General features: G+C 41.9%; 1 protein-coding gene across 1 annotated transcript in view; it reads right to left on the bottom strand.

The window, feature by feature from the left end:
* cdc40 (cell division cycle 40 homolog (S. cerevisiae)) overlaps nt 1-21,670 on the bottom strand; it is a 207,511-nt gene that overhangs the window by 82,982 nt on the left and 102,859 nt on the right. Inside the window, exons 7-8 of the mRNA XM_068027281.1 lie at nt 17,095-17,234; nt 181-255 (exon numbers count right to left, since the gene is read on the bottom strand). Coding sequence (XP_067883382.1) covers nt 181-255; nt 17,095-17,234 — 215 coding nt within the window. The remainder of the gene's footprint in view (nt 1-180; nt 256-17,094; nt 17,235-21,670) is intronic.

Below are 21,670 nucleotides of genomic sequence, written 5' to 3'. Positions count from 1 at the left end.
CTTCATTTGGCTTTCAGGTGACAAAATGTTCAAGGCTCGTATTCACGATTCAAGAATGATATCTGAACCCATTAATTAGATTATTTTGCTGTAACCACTCACTCGTAATCTGTATCTCTAAACTATTACTACTCTGGATAAATACCATTAGGAAATGTAAAGCATGCAATAAATCTTTACCTTGATCTTACAGTCCATGGAACAGGATAAAAGCAAGTGGCCAGATGTTGGAAACAATCGAATAGCACTGACACCCTGAAACATAAAGGATTGAAAATTACTTTGGTAGCAAATATCAAGCAGAAACTAAAATTATAATTAAAAATTGTTGGGATTAGATTTTACCTACTTTTTGCAAATAGAACATAATTGGGCAATTTTCCATATTGTTAGGTAGACGCCAGGGTGAAGCCACGCTGGAATAGTTTGCCTAAGGGGCAGGCTAGTTCTAGTATGTTAGTCTTCAGCATAACTTTTGGAATGTTGTCATGGCCCATGGACTTTTTAATGTCACTTGGAGTGAATAGAATTGATTGCACATCTGTACATATGATGGTGTGGACATCAGGAGGAGGGTTATTATTAATTAATGTCTGCTTCTGATCCCTTCTCAGGTTCAGTGGAGAGTATCATTTCTGGAAGTGGATTCTGTGACCCTTACATGTTGTCCCACACTACCAAATATTTACTTATTTGTCCGAACAACTCCAAGCTGTAACAATATTCTCTTGTGATCTGAACCAGACATTTGCCTCTTCAGCATTTGACCAATGTGCCTCTCCAATCTTTTTGAAAGCATACCAAGAAAATACTTACTAAGGCAAGTGATGAAAACTTCTGTACAGACAATACACTGCACAGAGCACCAGGCTAGTGAATTATTGCAGTATCTTGTTTCTAAGATTAAATCTCTTGCCATTCACACTCATGAAGTGAAAAGGAATATATTCAGAACACGACATAAACTAGAGCTTTTATTTAACAGAATAGACCATTCTGAATGCAAATAAGAACATCAATGTAGATATAGTGACAGCATACTCCAAATTCAAGACTTAGGAACATAGGAAGATAGGAACAGGAATAGGCCATTCAGCCCCTTGAGCCTGTCCCGCCATTCAATGAAATCATGGCTGATCCGCGGCCTAACTCCATAAACCCGCCTTTGGCCCATATCCCTTAATATCTTTGCTTAACAAAAATCTATCCATCTCAGATTTAAAATTATCAACTGTTCTAGCTTCAACTGCTGTTTGTGGGAGAGAGTTCCAAACCTCTACTACCCTTTGCATGAAGAAGTGCTTCCTAACATCTCTCCTGAACGGTCTGGTCCTAATTTTTAGACTATGCCCCCTAGTTTTAGAATCTCCAACCAGTGGAAATAGTTTATCTTTATTTAGCCTGTCTTTTCCTGTTAATATCTTGAAGACTTCAATCAGATCACCCCTTAACCTTCTAAATTCTAGCAAAAACAGGCCTAATTTGTGTAATCTCTCCTTGTAACTTAACCCCTGTAGTCCAGGTATCATTCTTGTAAACCTACGTTAGACTCCCTCTAAGGTCAATATATCCTTCCTAAGGTGTGGTGCCCAGAACTGCTCACAGTACTCCAAGTGGGGTCTAACCAGGGTTTTGTACAGCTGCAGCATAACCTCTGTGTCTTTATACTCCAATCCTCTAGTTATAAAGGCTAGCATTCCATTAGCCTTTTTGATTATTTTCTGCACTTGTTCGTGGCATTTTAAAGATCTATGCACCTGAACCCCCAAGTCTCTTTGGACATCCACTGTACTTAACCTCTTCCCATTCAGAAAGTACCCTGCTCTATCCTTTTTTGGTCCAAAATGGATAACCTCACACTTGCCCGCATTGAAATCCATCTGCCACAGTTTTGCCCACTCACCTAGTCTGCAATTTTATGCTATCATCGAGACCATCCACAATGCCGCCTAACTTTGTATCATCAGCAAATTTGGATATATGACTTACGAAGCCATCATCCAAGTCGTTAATGAATAATTTGAATAATTCAGGCCCCAACACAGATCCCTGCGGGACACCACCAGTTGCATCCTGCCAATTTCCCCACTCTCTGTCGCCTACCACTCAACCAACTTTCTAACCATGTCAATAATTTGCCCTCAATTCCATGGGCTTCTACCTTAGTTAACAGTCTCTTAGGTGGGACTTTATCAAATGCCTTCTGGAAGTCCATATAAATAACATCCATGGACACTCCCCTGTCCACTACCTTAGTCACCTCTTCAAAAAATTCAATGAGATTTGTCAGGCATGACCTTCCCATCCTGAATCCATGCTGGTTGTCCCTGATTAACTGAAATTTTTTTTTTAAGGTGTTCAGTCACCCTATCCTTGATTATAGATTCTAGCAACTTGCCCACCACAGATGTCAGGCTGACTGGTCTGTAATTTTCTTGGTTCCCCCTTTCACCCTTCTTAAAAAGTGGAGTGACATGTGCAACTTTCCAATCCAGAGGGACCACTCCTTAATCTAGGGAACTCTGAAAGAGTATAGTTAGGGAATCTACACTGTGCTCGCCTACTTCCTTTAACACCCTCGGATGGAAACCATCAGGTCCTGGGGATTTCTCACTCTTTAGTTCCATTAATTTCCTTGTTACTGATGATTTACTTACGTTAATTGCATTAAGTCCCTGTTCCCTATCGGCTATTAATTTTTTCAGGACTTCCGGCAAGTTATCCTCCTTTTCAACTGTAAATACTGAGGCAAAGCAATTGTTCAACATGTCTGCCATTTCCCCATTATCAATGACAATATCTCCAGTTTCAGCTTTTAGTGGGCCTACATTGCTCTTGACCATCCATTTTCCCTTTATGTAACTACAAAATTTCTTCTTATTGATTTTGATGTCACTTGCAAGTTTCCTTTCATAATCTCTTTTAGAACAAAGAACAACAGTACAGCACAGGAACAGGTCATTCGGCCTTCCAAGCCTGCGCCGATCTTGATGCCTGCCTAAACTAAAACCTTCTGCACTTCCGGGGACCGTATCCCTCTATTCCCATCCTATTCATGTATTTGTCAAGATGCCTCTTAAACATCATTATTCTACCTGCTTCCACCACCTCCCCCGGCAGCAAGTTCCAGGCACTCACCACCCTCTGTGTAAAGAACTTGCCTCACACATCCCCTCTAAACTTTGCCCCTCTCACGTTAAACCTATGTCCCCTAGTAACTGACTCTCCCACCCTGGGAAAAAGCTTCTGACTATCCACTCTGTCCATGCCTCTCATAACTTTGTAAACCTCTATCATGTCACCCCTCCACCTCCGTCGTTCCAGTGAAAACAATCCGAGTTTATCCAACCTCTCCTCACAGCTAATGCCCTCCAGACCAGGCAACATCCTGGTAAACCTCTTCTGTACCCTCTCCAAAGCCTCCACGTCCTTCTGGTAGTTTGGTGATCAGAACTGCATGCAATATTCGAAGTGTGGCCTAACTAAAGTTCTGTACAGCTGCAGCATGACTTGCCAATTTTTATACTCTATGCCCCGACCGATGAAGACAAGCATGCCGTATGCCTTCTTGACTACCTTATCCACCTGCGTTGCCACTTTCAGTGACCTGTGGACCTGTACGCCCAGATCTCTCTGCCTGTCAATACTCCTAAGGGTTCTGCCATTTACTGTTCACTTCCCACCTGCATTAGATCTTCCAAAATAGATTACCTCACATTTGTCCGGATTAAATTCCATCTGCCATTTCTCCGCCCAAGTCTCCACCGATCTATATCCTGCTGTATCCTCTGACAATCCTCATCACTGTCCGCAACTCCACCAACCTTTGTGTCGTCCGCAAACTTACTAATCAGACCAGCTACATTTTCCTCCAAATCATTTATATATACTACAAACAGCAAAGGTCCCAGCACTGATCCCTGCGGAACACCATTAGTCACATCCCTCCATTCAGAAAAGCACCCTTCCACTGCTACCCTCTGTCTTCTATGACAGAGCCAGTTCTGTATCCTTCTTGCCAGCTCACCTCTGATCCCGTGTGACTTCACCTTTTGTACCAGTCTGCCATGAGGGACCTTGTCAAAGGCTTTACTGAAGTCCATATAGATAACATCCACTGCCCTTCCTTCATCAATCATCTTCGTCACTTCCTCAAAAAACTCAATCAAATTAGTGAGACACAACCTCCCCTTCACAAAACCATGCTGCCTCTCGCTAATAAGTTTGTATATTTCCAAATGGGAGTAAATCCTGTCCCGAACAATCCTCTCTAATAATTTCCCTACCACTGATGTAAGGCTCACCGGCCTATAATTTCCTGGATTATCCTTGCTACCCTTCTTAAACAAAGGAACAACATTGGCTATTCTCCAGTCCTCTGGGACTTCACCTGTAGCCAATGAGGATGCAAAGATTTCTGTCAAGACCCCAGCAATTTCTTCCCTTGCCTCCCTTAGTATTCTGGGGTAGATCCCATCAGGCCCTGGGGACTTATCTACCTTAATGCTTTTAGTAGCTCTTATAAGCTGCTTTGTGACCCTTTGCCAGTCTTTGTATCGATCCCATTCGGCCAGATCTGTGCTGCGTTTTGCATTTTTGTAAGCCATTTCTTTTTGTTTCATGCTATCCCTAATCTCTTTAGTTGTCCATGGCTGTTTTTTTTGTGAAGTGGAGCATTTTCCTTTCAGGGGTATATACTCGCTCTGTATTTCGTTAAATGTTTCTTTAAATATTCTCCACTGTTCTTCAGTCGTTTGACCCATGAACAGATCTACCCAGTTTACCATGGACAGTCTCTGTCTCATCCCGGTAAAGTCAGCCTTACCAAAGTCTAAAATTCTAGTAGCTGATTCATGCTTTTCACTTTCAAACGCTACCTTGAATTTGATCATGTTGTGATCACTATTTGATAAATGTTTACGCACAGTTAGGCTACGAATTAAATTTGGCTCATTACTCATAACTAAATCTAATATTGCCTGTCCCCTTGTTACATCTAGGACATATTGCTGTAGGAAACTATCCCAGACACATTCCAGAAATCCACTATCTTTCTGACAGGTGCTAGTCTGCCTCTCTCAATCTATGTGTAAGTTAAAATCCCCCATTAATATTACTCTGCCTTTCTTGCACACTTGCCTAATTTGTGCATTTATACAATCCAACACCTCAGAACTGCTACCAGGGGGTCTATGCACAAAACCCAATACAGTTTTAGATCCTTTTCTGTTCCTCAATTCCAGCCATAAGGTCTCCACTGGATGCTTTCCCCTCATTATATCCTCCCTCACCAATGAGGTGATGATATTTCTAATCAGTAAGGCTACTCCACCCCCTCTGCCATTTTCCCTGTCCCTCCTGTAAACTTTATATCCAGGTATATTTAGTTCCCAGTCCCAACCATCCTGCAGCCACGTCTCCGCAATGGCCACCACATCATAATCTTCCATTTGAATTTGCGCCTACAGCTAATCTAGTTTATTCCTTACACTCTGTGCATTTGTATATAGAACTTTTATTTGGGCTATACCCCCTAACCTGTCCCTCAGCACTGATGCTTTATTCGCCTGTTTATTATTTCTCTCTTCTGGTTTAACCAGTATACTTCTTGCAGTTTGGTAACAATCAGCCTCACCACTAACCTGCGCTCCTACCTTCTCCTTTAACTTCCTGTTTTTCCATGTAACTGAACCCTCCCCCCCACTAATTAGTTTAAAGCCCCATCTACAGCCCTAGTTATACAATTCGCCAGGACTCTGGTCCCAGCATGATTTAGGTGGAGCCCGTCCCATCGGAACAGCTCCCTCCTTCCCCAGTACTGGTGCCAATGTCCTACGAATTCGAACCCATTTCTCCCACACCAATCTTTGAGCCACGCATTTACCTCTTTAATCTTATTGACCCTTTGCCAATTCGCTCGCGGCTCAGGTAGTAATCCGGAGATTATTACCTCTTTGGTTCTGCTTTTTAATTTAGCCCCTAGCTGCTCATATTCCCTCAGCAGAACCTCTAACCTCCCTCTACCTATATCGTTGGCACCAACGTGGACACGATCTTTCCCCTCCCAAGTTCCTCTGCAGCCCAGATGAGATATCCCGAACCCTGGCACCAGGTCGGCAACAGAGCCTTCGGGACTCTCGATCCTGGCCACACAGAACAGTGTCTATGCCCTTAATTATATTATCCCCGATTACGACTACATTTCTCTTTTCTCCCCCCACTTGAACAGTTCCCTGTACCATGGTTCTATGGTCAGTTTGCTCATCCTCCCTACAGTCTCTGCTCTCGTCCACACAGGGAGCAAGAATCTCGAACCTGTTGGACAAGGACAATGGCTGAGGCTCCTGCAGCACTACCTCCTGAATCCCTCTACCTGCCTCACTCATAGTCACACCCTCCTGTCCCTGACCACTGGCCGAATTCACGGTAGTTAATCTAAGGGGTGTGACTGCCTCCTGAAACACAGCGTCCAGGTAACTCTCCCCCTCCCTGATGTGTCACATTGTCCGAAGCTCAGACTCCAGCTCATCAACTCTGACCCGGAGTTCCTCGAGCAGCCAACACTTGCTACAGATGTGGTCACTAGGAACCACAAAGGGGTCCACCAGCTCCGACTGGTCTTTAGTTTTTAATCTGTAAAATATTTCTCCTTTTCACCTTTAATTTGAAATCAAATTAGAATAGGTAATTCACCTTGCAGTTACTTACCAACCAATGAACTTACGGTTTTCCTGTGATGACACTCTTTGTTTTTTTTTCCACTCTGTTTCTACTCCCTTAAATTACCCAAACATTAGATTTACACTAGGTACCTTGATTCCGCTCCCAAAAAAAAACACTACCTACTATACTAAAAAGAACTGTAGACCTTTCTCTTTACTTTAGTTACGAACCCAGCTATTTAGAGTTATTCCCGAACAGCAGTTATTCACCAACCAATCACCTTACAGCTTTCCTGTGATGTCACTGTTGACTTTTTTTTTCAAAACTCCGGCGCGCCTGGACTGCTCCCGGAAGGAAAGCCGGCTCACTGAGTGAACTCTCTCTCTCCCGGTCTCTTTATACTTCGGCTCCGCTCTCGCTGTGTCCCGCTCACTGAGTGAACTCTCTCTCTCCCGGTCTCTTTATACTTCGGCTCCGCTCTCGCTGTGTCCCGCTCACTGAGTGAACTCTCTCTCTCCCGGTCTCTTTATACTTCGGCTCCGCTCTCGCTGTGTCCCGCTCACTGAGTGAACTCTCTCTCTCCCGGTCTCTTTATACTTCGGCTCCGCTCTCGCTGTGTCCCGCTCACTGAGTGAACGCTCGCTCTGTCTCCCAGTCTCTTTATGCTCCGGCTCCGCTCTCGCTGTTTCCCGCTGTCTGAGTGAACTCTCTCTCTCTCTCTCACGGTCTCTTTGTGCTCCGGCTCCACTATCGCTGTTTCTCACTGTTTGAGTGAACTCTCTCCCTCTGTCTCCCGGTCTCTTTATACTCTGGCTCCACTCTTGCTGTTTCTCGCTGTCTGAGTCTTGACTCGGCGTTCAACAGGCACAATAAGTAAGTTTTAAATCCAATATTACCACACTGCCTGTAAACCTTCTTCTTTCTTTCCCTGCTTCTCAGGTTAACCCTGAAACCTCTAGCCCCAAGAGAAATAAAGTACAATGAAGTCATGAGGCAATTTACCAGTTAGGAAGACTGGTATTGAACATTAGTCTTGTTTTGGAAAGAATTGTACTCCATTCAAAACATTGCAGTCGCCTTAGTATCAATCGTACTTCAACTGGGGTTGTATTCCTGGAATTTAGAAGGTTAAGGGATGATTTGATTGAAGTTTTCAAGATATTAAGGAAAACAGATAGAATAAATAGAGAGGAGCGGTTTCCGCTGGTTGTGGAGTCTAGGACTAGGGGGCATAGTCTAAAAACTAGAGCCAGACCTTTCAGGAGTGAAATTAGGAAACACTTCTACACACAAAGAGTGGTAGAAATTTGGAACTCTTTTCTGCAAATGGCAATTAATGCTCGGTCAATTGTAAATTTTAAATCAGAGAACGATAGATTTTTATTCAAAGTTATTAAGGAATATGGGGCAAAGGCAGGTATATGGAGTAAGGTCACAGATCAGCCATGATCTCATTGAATGGTGGAACAGGCTCTAGGGTTAAATGGGCTACTCCTGTTCCTATGTACTTTGTCACTTCATTCCCGGTTGAACTGCTAAAAAAACTCTTTTCCTCAATACTCAACATTCAACAGATTATCCAGCACATACATTTTCATTTATTTTAATTTTAAAAGTGCTGCTGCAGTCATGATTAGTGCAGGATTGCTAACTGATGCACTTCACTTTCTCATTTTAATTACAACAGAGACATCAGTATATAAATCAGTACTGGCTGAAAAAAGCTTTATCTATGTAATATGCCTCACAAAGACAGGCCATGCTTAAATTTAGGGTTTTAAAAAAAGAACGGCATCTATAAAATGTGGCAAATCTCACTGCTAATCAACATCAGCAACCATTCCAGATCTTGTTTGTATCTTTTTTTATTACCTACAAACAAACATAGCCTTTGCACACACCGACTCCCACATCTAATTTACTCATAACTAAAAGCACCAGTCTAATGTATCAAAGCAAATGAACATCAAAGATGGTAGTGTGATAACAAAACATGTGAAAAAAATAAAAATTCACTTTGCAGATTAGGCACCCCTTCATTATGTTTCTTTTTTTAAATATACAATGCACACAACTGCTAGAAAATACAGATTAAAAGCAGGGTTTTGAAACACGAGCCTAGCAAGCTTAAGTTTGATTATAGAAAGCTATTCAAAACAGCCTCATGTCCAATAAAACACAAATACTCAAAAAAATTGAGAAAACTATTCAAAAAATGTATTTAGCAACAAAAATCTTTAAACGGCCTGGGTTTGTGTCCCTCCATTTGTTCCTTTCTTCCATTTCTGAGGCTACAGACCAATTGTAAATATGAGGTATGATTTCATGGCAACAGTCTTCAGATGTTCTTGCTCTCTCTCTCTCTCTCTCTATACACCATCACCACCCCCGCCCCACCCTGAGGAAGTGCTTATCCTCTGCCACACTTCTCACCCTGCACTAGTTGCACCAGTTCATCTACATTCAGGAATTAGGAGAACCCATGGCATATCATGCATTTTCTTCCTTGCTTGCTTGCAAGAATATCAAGTTGCTGAACATGGTTTTACGAAAGGGAAATCTTAGTTGACAAATTTATTAGAGTTTTTTGAGGATGTAACTAGTAGGCTAGATAAAGGGGAACGAGTAATTTAGTATACCTGGATTTCCAAAAGGCATTTGATAAGGTGCCACACAAAAGGTTAATAGGAAAGATAAGGGCTCAAGGAGTTGGGGGTAATATATTAGCATGGATAGAAGATTGGTTAACGGACAAGAAGCAAAGAGTGGGCAAAAACTGGGCATTTTCAAGTTGGCAGGCAGTGAATAGTGCAGTGCCACAAGGATCAGTGCTGGGGCCTCAGCTATTTACAATCTATATTAATGACTCAGATGAAGAGACAGAGAGTAATGTATCTAAGTTTGCTGATGATACAAAAGGTAGGTGGAAAGATAAGCTGTGGATAGGACAGAGAGAGACTGCAAAGAGATATAGACAGGTTAAGTGAGTGGGCAACAAGATGGCAGATGGAGTATAATGTAGGGAAGTGTGAAGTTATTCACTTTGGTTGTAAGAATGGAAAAGCAGAATATTTTTTAAAAGGTGCAAAACTTGTAAGTGTCAATGTTCAAAGAGACTTGGGTGTGCTTGTACAAGGAACGCAGAAAGTTAGCAAGCAGGTACAGCAAGCAATTAGGAAAGCAAATGGCATGTTGGCATTTATTGTGAGGGGACTGGAGTACAGGAATAAAGAAGTCTTGCTACAGTTGTACAGGGTTTTGGTGAGACCACATCTCGAATACTGCTTTCAGTTTTGGTCTCCACATTTAAGATAGATATGCTTGCACTGGAGGCAGTACAGCGAAGGCTCACTGAATTGGTCCCTGGATGAGGGGTTGTCCTATGATGAGAAGCTGCGTAAATTGGGCCTATACTCTCTGGAGTTTAGAAGAATAAGAGATGACCTCATTGAAACATACAAGATTCTGAAGAGGCTTGATAGGGTAGACAATGAGGGAATAAAAACAAGAAATGCTGGAAACACTCAGCAGGTCTGGCAGCATCTGTAGAGAGAAAAGCAGAGTTAACGTTTCAGGTCAGTGACGCTTTTTCAGAACCATGAGGGACAGCTGACAATGAGGGATTGTTTTCGCTGGTCGAGGAATCGAGAATACAGGGGCTGATCATTTACGACTGAGATGAGGAGAAATTACTTGCATACGAACATACGAATTAGGAGCAGGAGTAGGCCACTAGGCTCCTTAATCCTGCTCCACCATTCAACAAAATCATGGCTGATCTGATTATAACCTCAAGTCCACATTCCTGCCTACCCCCGATAACCTTTCACCCCCTTGCTTATCAAGAATCTATCTAACTCTGTCTTAAAAATATTCAAAGACTCTGCTTCCACTGCCTTTTGAGGAAAAGAATTCCAAAGACTCACGATCCTCAGAGAAAAAAATTCTCCTCATCTCTGTCTTAAATGGGTAACCCCTTATTTTTAAATAGTGATCCCTAGTTCTAGATTCTCCCACAAAGGAAAACATCCTTTCCACACCGACTCTGTCAAGGATGTTCAGGATCTTATATGTTTCAATCAAGTCGCCTCTTACTCTTCCAAATTCCGACAGATACAAGCCTAGCCTGTCCAACCTCTCCTCATAAGACAACCCGCCCATTCCAGGTATTAGTCTAGTAAACCTTCTCTGAACTGCTTCCAATACATTTACATCCTTCCTTAAATCAAGAGACCAATACTGTACACAATACTCCAGATGTAGTCTCACCAATGCCCTGTATAGCAGACGCATAACTTTTGTATTCAGTTCTGCTCACAATAAACAATAACATCCTATTAGCTTTCCTAATTACTTACTATACCTGCACACTAACCTTTTACGATTCATGCACTAGGACACAGATCCCTCTGCATCTCAGAGCTCTGCAATCTCTCACTATTTAGATAATATGCTGCTTCTTTATTCTTCCTGTAAAAATGGACAATTTTACATTTTCCCACATTATACTCCATTTGCCAGATCTTTGCCCACTCACTTAACATATCTATACCCCCTTGGAGCCTCATGTCCTCTTCACAAGTTACTTTCCTACCTATCTTTGTGTTATCAGCAAATTTAGCAACCATACCTTCAGTCCCTTCATCCAAGTCATTTATATAAATTGTAAAAAGTTAAAGCCCCAGCACTGATCCCTGTGGCACACCACTCGTTAGATCTTGCCAACCAGAAAATGACTCATTTATGTCTCTCTGTTTCCTGTTTGCTAACGAATCTTCATCCATGCCAAAATGTTACCCCCTACACCATGAGCTTTTATTTTCTGCAATAACCTTTGATGTGACACCTTATCAAATGCCTTCTGGAAATCTAAGTATTGTACATCCACCGGTTCCCCTTCATCCACAGTACGTTACTTCTTCAAAGAACTCCAGTAAATTGGTTAAACATGATTTCCCTTTCATAAAACCATGTTGACTTTGCCTGATTACTTTGAACTTTTCTAAGTGCTCTGCTATAATGTCTTTAATAATATGTTCCCTATGACAGATGTTCAGCTAACTGGCCTGTAGTTTCCTGCTTTCTGTCTCCCTCCCTTTTTGAATAAAAGTGTGACATTTGCTATTTTCCAATCTAATGGAACCTTCCCCAAATCTAGGAATTTTGGAAAATTGAAACCAACGCACTCAAAGGGTTGTGAATGTTTGGAATTCTCTACCCCAGAGGGTTATGGATGTTCCATCATTGAATACATTTATTTCTGGGATAGACAGATTTTTAGGGAATCAAGGGATATGGCGAGAGGGCTGGAAATTGGAGTTGAAGCCTAAGATCAGCCATGATCGTACTGAATGGCAGAGCAAGCTCGATGGGCCATATGGTCTACTCCTGCTCCTATTTCTTGTGTTCTTGTGTAGCAGCACATCATTGCTCTGCACAGATGGCAAACATTAACTTAGAGAGATTTATGATTTCTAAATAACAAGTTTAAAATTCTATAAAAGTGATTACACTGAAGGCACTGAGACAAATGATCCAAAGCTCCCAAAACCAATGTTCTAGCTCATCACAATGCTGAACATTAATGTTTGACATGCAATGCACTTCAGTAAAAGAGGCGAGGAGCTGATTAATTATCTTGTTGGCTGCAGAGGTGAACAACTACAGTCAAAAGGGGGTGGCACAGTGGCGCAGTGGTTAGCACCGCAGCCTCACAGCTCCAGCGGCCCGGGTTCAGTTCTAGGTACTGCCTGTGCGGAGTTTGCAAGTTCTCCCTGTGACCGTGTGGGTTTCCGCCAGGTGCTCTGGTTTCCTCCCACAGCCAAAGACTTGCAGGTTGATAGGTAAATTGGCCATTGTAAATTGCCCCTAGTGTAGGTAGGTGGTAGGAGAATGGTGGGGACGTGGTAGGGAATATGGGATTAATGTAGGATTAGTATAAATGGGTGGTTGTTGGTCGGCACAGACTTGGTGGGCCAAAGGGCCTGTTTCAGTGCTGTATCTCTAAATAAAATAAAATAAAATCAGTTATTTCACTGTTAGCAGTAACCTGTGGGTCTTTGATAGAACCTGTACATTTTCTGCTGTTGGAGGGATCTGGCTGACTAAGAAAGATGGTCCCTTCTCATTCAGCTTTTCAGCAATCCCGCTTTCTGTGGTTCGAAGTCCTAGCTGTAACATGCCATCTATACTGTACAGTAATTGGAGGAGTTGATTGAGATCAGAACATTTGCTTGATCTTCCTATGTGGATACTCATATATAAACTGTACTTCTATTCATTCATGTATTTTGGAAGAAAGTCAAAAAGTAGTATAAGGGTTGCCGGGGTGGAGGGTGGGGGGGTAATAAGACAGGCAGAGAGAGAAAGAGAAAAAAAAATGCGGAATAAAATTCCATGGTATCAAGATAACAATGCCATGTTCAGTTCAGGATCTTTGACAACCCGCCTCACTCAGAATGACGGTTTATAGCTACAGGCTGAGAGGATGGGTGAGGTCGAAATATTATCACTACCAAAAGCAAAACTGCCTCAAATAATTTAGTAGGACTACAGGAACATATTAAACTGGTGAATAAAATCAGATTGCAATGTTTAGTAGGTAACATAAAAAAATCTTCCATTATCACTTAGTAAATATACTATTACAGTGTGTAACACTGAACGCATGGACAGAGCCCCAAGTTTTATTGCTATTCTGTACTAAATTAAGTTATCTCAGCCACAGCATTGGTGAGGACACAACAGCCCGCAGGTGAGGGAGATCAGCCAAATTTATCATTTTTGACTGCTATCAAATAAGGTCTGTTGGAAGTTCGTAAACAGACAGAGTGGCAAGAATAGATCAGGCTTAGTGATGATGTCCTACAGTTAGATAGGTTATCAACAAGTGCTGTCCAGGCTCATTTTTGAAAAAGTCTGCATAGTACTAGAAGAATACTGATACAAAAACACATGAGCTGCAAAAAAAAAAATTAGAAAAATGAAGTTGGAAGAGCAAAACAAATCTCTTCAAAGTACCTCATAAATATCACTGGACAGTCACCATTTTTACACATTTTTTTTTTACATTTTTCCACTGCCAAATAAATAATTATAATGTGTTAGTCTTGGTACAGTCATCGCACTCTCACCTTAAGAATCTAAAGGTCATGGGTTCAAACCCCACTCCAAATACTTCAGCACATAATCAAGGCTGACACTTGAATGCCATACTGAGGGAGTACTGTTGCAAGTGCCAAAGTGTGAATGAGACATTAAATGGAAGCCCCTTTGCCCACTTAGATGGGCATAAATAAAATCCCACTGGATTTTTTCAAAGGAGGACTGGGGAATTTTCTTTCTATTCTGGCCAATATTTATCCCTCAACCTACATATCAGAACCAAAATTATCTAGTTATTTATTTCACTGCTGTTTGCGGGACCATGATGTGAAAACTGGTTCCTGCATTTCCCTACATTGCAACAATAATACTTCATTGGCTGTAAAGCACTTTGGCACACTCTAAGACAGTGAAAGGCACTATACAAATACAAGTTCTTTCTTACTCATTAAGTAAATAATGAACTGCTGTCCTTCAAACTAAAATAACAGCTTCAAATCGAACATGTCCCTCATAATAAATTTCATTTATCAAACTAATTTGTAAAACCACCAGGATAATTTTACTGTGGCATTGCTCAGCTCATTCACATAACTGTCGGTGCAAATATGGACAATCTAGAGAGAAGACTGCTGGCGTGAGTTGTAAAATTATGTGCAAGACAAATTTAAGTGGATAATTAGAGGGGAATGTCATAATAAAAGAATAGTCTGAAAGACATCAAAGAAATTCAAAAGGCATGAATCTACTAGCAGACTGTAGATAGGCTGAAGAACAAAATACTAAATGCAGTCAGTCAAAAATAAAGGGAACAAAACCCAAGACAAAGGCATGTCAGAAGCTATTATTAAAGACATTATAGCAGAGCACTTAGAAAAATTGAAGGTAATCAGGCATGGATTTGTTTAAGGGAAATCATGTTTAACCAATTTATTGGAGTTCTTTGAGGGAGTTACATGTGCTGTGGATGAAGGGAAACCGGTAGATTTCCAGAAGGCATTTGATAAGGTGCCACAGCAAAGATTACTGCAAAAAATAATAGCTCATGGTGTAGGGGGTAACATATTGGCATGGATCGAAGATTGGCTAGCTAATAGGAAACAGAGTGTAGGCATAAATGGGTCATTTTCTGGTTGGCAAAATGTAACGAGTGGTGTGCTACATGGATCTGTGCTGGGGCCTCAACTTTTTACAATTTATATAAATGACTTAGATGAAGGGACCAAAGGTATGGTTGCTAAATTTACTGATTACAAAAAGATAGGTAGGAAAGTAGGTTGTGAAGAGGACATAAGGAGGTTACAAAGGGATATAGATAGGTTAAATGAGTGGACAAAATTCTGGCAGATGGTGGGAAAATGCAAAGTTGTCCGTTTTGGCAGGAAGAATAACAAAGAAGGATATTATCTAAATGGTGAGAGCTCTGAGATGCAGAGGGATCTGGGTGTCCTAGTGCATGAATCGCATAAGGTTAGTATGCAGGTACAGCACATAATTAAGAAAGCTAATAGAATGTTATCGTTCATCGCAAGGGGAATTGAATACAAAAGTAGGGAGGTTATGCTTCAGCTATACAGGGCATTGGTGAGACGACATCTGGAGTACTTTATTGGTCTCCTGATTTAAGGAAGGATGTAAATGCATTGGAAGCAGTTCAAAGAAGGTTTACTAGACTGATACCCAGAATGGGCAGGCTATCTTATGAGGAAACATTGGACAGGCTAGGCTTGTATCCGCTGGAATTTAGAAGAGTAAGAGGAGACTTAATTGAAACATATAAGATCCTGAGGGGTTTTGACAGGATGGAAGTGGAAAGGATGTTTCCCCTTGTGGGAGAATCTAGAACTAGGGGTCACTGTTTAAAAATAAGGGTTCGCCCATTTAAGACAGAGATGAGGAGAAATTTTTTTCTCTCAGAGGGTAGTGAGTCTTTGGAACTGTCTTCCTCAAAAGGCAGTGGAAGCAGAGTCTGAATATATTTAAGGAAGAGGTAGATAGATTCTTGATAAGCAAGGGAGTGAAAGGTTATTGGGGGTCGGTGGTTAAGTGGAGAAATCAGTTCAGCCATGAACTTACTGAATGGCGGAGCAGGCTCGAGGGGCTGAGTGGCCTGGCCTACTTCTGCTCCTAATTCGTATGTTCGTATGTCTGCAAATAAGAGGAAGCAACCCAATGTCTCAACACTGCTGAAGTGGAGGTGGTGGTGGTGGGTGGGTGGCAGTGAAAGAGGTGGTTACGAGAACATATATCCTTTATCCTACTCTATTGTACCATCAATAAAGGTCAGCATTGCAGCAAGCCTGAAGGGATAGACCCGGGTACAAGTCACAGCTGAGCGTTACCGTCAATGCTGCATAGAAGCTGCAGATGGCCTTGCAGTAGATAACAGCAGTGTATTGCCTCGCTGCTGACCCAGATCCTAGGAAAACAGATTCCCACCATCACTGCCAGCTAGGTGTGCCAGTGCCTGCAGAAATACTTAGCACTAGCCAAGAAGCCGCTTTTAGGCTGTTGATCACCCTGGCATGGAGTGCCCATGAAAGAATGACGTACCGCGACAGAGATGCCTCGAAGAAGCATCCAACATTAAGGTTAGTCAAGCATTAACATAGCATAGTGATGTCACTGGGTCGGTCATCTCATTCCTGCAGGAATACAAGCTGCCAACTGTAGTAATTATCTGCCAAAATGAGGAAGGTTCACTTTAATGTGTGGATACACATGTCTGGGCACAATGTATCTCTCGTGTGGCCCGACCTGCCTGGCATCCACCAGAGGTCCTCTTCCAAACACATCAGGTAAAGGGATTCAATTCGGCAGCCCATTCGTGGCAGTAATGGTGCCAGCAGGAAAAAAAAATACAATCAGTAGCACAAATGTCTGTGAAAATCCAAATTTCAACAGGGGAATGAAACAAAAAGAAGAAAAATGGTAAATAAAGAAATGACAGAAATATATTTAACCTTTACATTACTGTGCCCTTTCCATGACCTGCAAAATACGACTAAAATCAAGTGGATAGCTTTCACATCTAATGTTCTACACACCAGGAAACTAAAACAACATTTGAATGAAGCTTTCAGCCATTTCAGCTGGTTCCACCCAATGGAAAACGCAAGAGGAGGTAAATGGGCCACTAATATTCTGCCTTCACTCAAATGCCACCAATCACATTTGTGGAAAAATCTAGATGAACATATTTGAGCTAAAACTCGAGGGAACCACGAGTTTGTTATTTTGCACATATCAAGAAATGAAATGGAAAGATGAAAATTGTCATTTTATATATTTAACAAAGATAGGTAACACTGAAATTTGAAATGGTACCTTGGTATGTCCAGTCCATACATGCATCTGCTTCTTGGGAAGATAACATTTCTCAGGCGGTTGACTCGATCGTAAATTGACTCCAAGGTCCTGAGGAACATGAAGGTATGACCTTCCTTGGTAGTCATACATATCTTTGACTATAAAAAGAATACACAAATCTTTTCAATGTCTCACTCATTGATCAATCTTAAGTTTATCAGAAAGTTAAGACAAATTATTTTCAAATGCAGGTAGTCACAAAATTTTCTTACAAAGTAAAATGTGGGTGTGGAATAAATGGACAATACTGAATAAAATATTAGATGGGTCATTCCTCCAAAAGGATGACTGTTAAATCATATTAATAAACAATTCTAAAAATTGGAATTTGAATGTCTGAGTTGAAATTCAAAAACACCTGCTGAGACTTAATAAGAGCTAGATTTTAGTCAGCCCTTGGAGACTGGGGGCCACACAAAATGGCGTGAGGTGACATGCCCAATATTGTGCTGCCCCCATACTATTTTGTCCAAATTGGAACTGTGGGAGATGGGAATCCGCTGGAGTGCCAATTAAGACTCTTAAGTGGTGGGACTGCCTTCCGCCTGTTTGCATTTAGCCAATGTCAGAGGGGCCTGCCGCCGCATGGAGACACCGCCAGGCGGCCTTCTAGCAGACTCGTTGGTTGTGGGGAGGGGGGGGGGGAAAAGAGAGAGAGAGGGGGAGAGGGGGCTCCTCCTCTGGGGATAATCCATGGTCCATGGACGGCCTGCCTGGTGGCAATGGCTGCCCCCTACGGCAAGACCCCCGCCTGCCCTCACCAACCAACGGCCCCACCCCCCCCTCCTCGCACAGGACGTCTGCCTGACTGACCCCGCAGCCCCTCCCCACCTCCTGGGTCTCCTCCATCTTCGCTGTTCCTGGCCTCCTGCAGTTACCACTCTTAGTGGCGCTGCAGAACTGCCGGCCCTCTGAGTGGTCAGCAGCTCTTTTGGGTGAGGGTTTGTCCCTTAAAGTGGGTGGCATCCATGATGGCAGGCAGTTAATTGCCTGCTTGCAGTTGAATTTGGCCAGAGGTCCAATGGTGGACCGAGGCGGTGTAGCCCCCACCTTCCGGCCTGTTAATGATATACGATTCAGCCTGTACTCATTATTCATTTAAAATGTGCAGCTTAAGCATGATTTAAAGCTGAAATACTGATGAAGAGCGATTGTTTATTCTATGCTAGTGAATATTCCACCTATACTGTGTACACTCCTTAAAAATCTGTTTCTCCTCTATAGTATTCCAGTTCTATAGATTATTTTCTATTCAATTCTGCAGCTTTTCATAAAATAACTATTACCACCAGAAGTGTATGTAGCAAGGGCAATGCAGTTATCATGGGTGACGTCAATCTACATATAGACTGGGTAAATCTAATCAGTACCAATGCTGTGGAAGAAGAATTCCTGGAATGTGTCCGAGATGGTTTTCTGGAGCAATATGTTGAGGAACCAACTAGGGAACAGGCTATTTTGGATCTGGTATCATGCAATGAGAAAGGGCTAATTAATAATCTGGTTGTAAAAGAACCTTTAGGGAAAAGTGAACATAGTGTGATAGAATTATCCATTAAGTTTGAAAAAGATGTGGTTCAAAAACTAGGGTCTTAAATCTCAACAAGGGCAATTATGAAGGTGTGAGGAGCAAGCTGGCAGCGGTGTATTGGAAAAATACCTTAAAAGGTTTGACAGCAGATAGGCAATGGCTAGTATTTAAAGAAGTAATGCATGGTTTTCAAAAAACATACATCCCTTTCAGGCAAAAGAACCCAAAGGGAAAGAGAGTCAGCCGTGGCTAACAAAGGAAATTAAAGATAGTATTAGATCAAAGGGGGAGGTTTATAAAGTTGCCAAAAAAAGGCGTAAGCTGGAGGATTGGGAGAATTTTAGAATCCAGCAAAGGAGGACCAAGAAATTGATAAAGAAAGGGAGAATAGAATATGAACGTAAACTAGCAAGAAATATAAATACAGATTGTAAATGCTTCTATATGTATGTAAAAAAGAAAAGTTGGCAATGACAAATGCTGGTCCATTACAGGCAGAGACAGGAGGAATTATAATGGGAAATAGAGAAATGGCAGAGATAGTAAATAATTACTTTGTGTCCGTCTTCACGGAGGAAGATACAAAAAGTCTCCCTGAAATAATTGAGATCCAAGGGTCTAGTGAGAATGAGGAACTGAAAGAAATTAGGATTAGTAAAAAAGCATTATTGGAGAAATTAATGGAACCGAAAGTTGACAAATCTCCGGGCCCAATGAGCTTCACCCTAAAGTGTTGAAAGAGATGGCGACAGATATAGTGGATGCACTGGTAATCATCTTTCAAAGTTCTATAAATTCTGCAATAGTGCCTGCAGATTGGAAGGTTGCAAATGTAACCCCACTGTTTAAGAAAGGAGGAACAGAGAAAATGGGGAACTACAGACCTATTAGCCTGATATCAGTAGGGAAAATACTAGAATCTATTGTAAAGGATGTGATAACTGGACACTTAGAAAATAATGGTCCGATTGGGCAGAGTCGACATGGATTTATGAAGGGGAAATCATGTTTGACAAACTCATTAGAGTTTTTTGAGGATGCAAGTAGCACAGTGGGAACCAGTGGATGTGGTGTATTTGGACTTTCAGAAGGCTTTTGATAAAGTCCAACACAGGAGGTTACTAAGCAAACATAAAGTGCATGGGATTGGGGGTAATATACTAGCATGAATTGAGGATTAGGTAACGGGCAGAAAACAGAGTGTAGGAATAAATGGTTCATTCTCAGGTTGGCAGACTGTGACTACTGGGGTACCCAAGGATCAGTGCTTGGGCACCAGCTGTTAACAATCTATATCTATGATTTGGATGTGGGAACCAATTGTAATATTTCCAGGTATACGGATGACACAAAACCTGGTGGGAATGTGAGTTGTGAGGAGGATGCAAAGTGGCTTCAAGGGGATTTGGACAGGCTGAGTGAATGGGCAAGAACATGGCAGATGGAATATAATGTGGAAAAACGTGAAGTTATCCACTTCAGCAGGAGTAACGGAGGTGCAGAGTATTTCTTAAATGGTGAGAGATTAGAAAGTGTTGATGTCCAAAGGGACCTAGGTGTCCTTGTTTATAAGTCACAAAAAGCTAGCATGCAGGTGCAGCAAGCAATTAGGAAGGCAAAAGGTATTTTGGCCTTTATTGCAAGAGGAATTGAGTACAGCAGCAAAGAAGTCTTGCTTCAAATGTATAGAGCATTAGTGAGGCTGCACCTGGAATATTGTCTGCAGTTCTGGTCCCCTTGCCTGAGGAAGGATATACTTGTCACAGAGGGAGTGCCGCAGGGGTTCACCAGAATGATTCCTAGAATGGCGGGATTGTCCTACGAGGAGAGATTGAGGAGATTGGGCCTGTATTCTCTGGAGTTTAAAAGAATGAGAGGCAATCTCATAGAAACTTACAAAATTCGTCAAGGGACAGACAGGGTAGATGCAGAAAGGATGTTTCTCCTGGTTGTGGGGTCTAGAACCAGAGGACACAATCTCAGAATAAAGGGCAAGCCATTTAGGGCTAAGATGAGGAGGAACTTCTTCACTCAGAGGGTGGCGAATCTTTGGAATTCTCTGCCCCAGAGGGTGGTGGAAGCTCAATTACTGAGTAAGTTCAAGACAGAGATTGATAGATTTCTAGTTGCTAATGACATCAAGGGATATGAGGATAGTGCGGGATTACAGCATTGAGGTAGAGGATCAGACACGATCTAGAATGGCGGAGCAGGCTCGAAGGGCAGAATGGCCTACTCCTGCTCCTATGTTCCTAAATGTAAATATAATTCTTAGCTTCTATCCAGCAATTGTAGCTGAAGGGAGACATCAACCACCAGTTGCAGAATTATTAAAAAAGGGACAGTAAGGCCTCAAAGTAAAAATATGAAATGGGTAAAGCACAAGCCCCAGGAAATTGGGTGCTGCAGTAGGTCAGACTCTGGCCTTTTACTTCTGGGACCTAGGTTCAAATCCAGCCCAAATCTGCTTTAACTGCTGACTGTAGGGGCACTGTGTGAGATGTGTAGGAGCATTCAATCTATAGTGTGGCATGTGCCTACAATAAAAAAACTGTTCCGATTTTCACTCAGTGAGGCAACAGGACAGTTGGTACAGGAACGGGAAACAAAAATCACACTGGTGCAGTAGGATATGTTCTTCTGAGGTTAGGGGATGATGGATGTTGTTGAAGCAGAGTAGAAAGCTCTAGTCTAGCCAACCTGCGAGTGATTAATGCTGACACTGGGTGCCTGAAATGAAAGAGTTTCATTCCCTATCACTAACATCCCTCACCTATCAAGCACTACTTTTCATTACTCTCCTAGCGATGTTTTCAGAAACATCAAAAGAATCTACTGGAGTTAGTTGTTAAACATCAGTAAATGTAGGGGTGTTAAAAAACAGCAAAAGGTACTTACAAGTTGTGAAAAGTCCCCCAAGATGTTTCCTCAGTAATTCCAACCTCAAACCAGGTGTCACAAGGTATAATATAAGTTAACTAAAATCCCTTATGCCCCTGTCCA

This window comes from Heterodontus francisci, chromosome 3 (assembly GCF_036365525.1).
Source record: "Heterodontus francisci isolate sHetFra1 chromosome 3, sHetFra1.hap1, whole genome shotgun sequence".
NCBI lineage: Eukaryota > Metazoa > Chordata > Chondrichthyes > Heterodontiformes > Heterodontidae > Heterodontus > Heterodontus francisci.
Note: the sequence above shows the minus strand (reverse complement) of the source record. Positions and strands in the feature narration are given on the sequence as shown.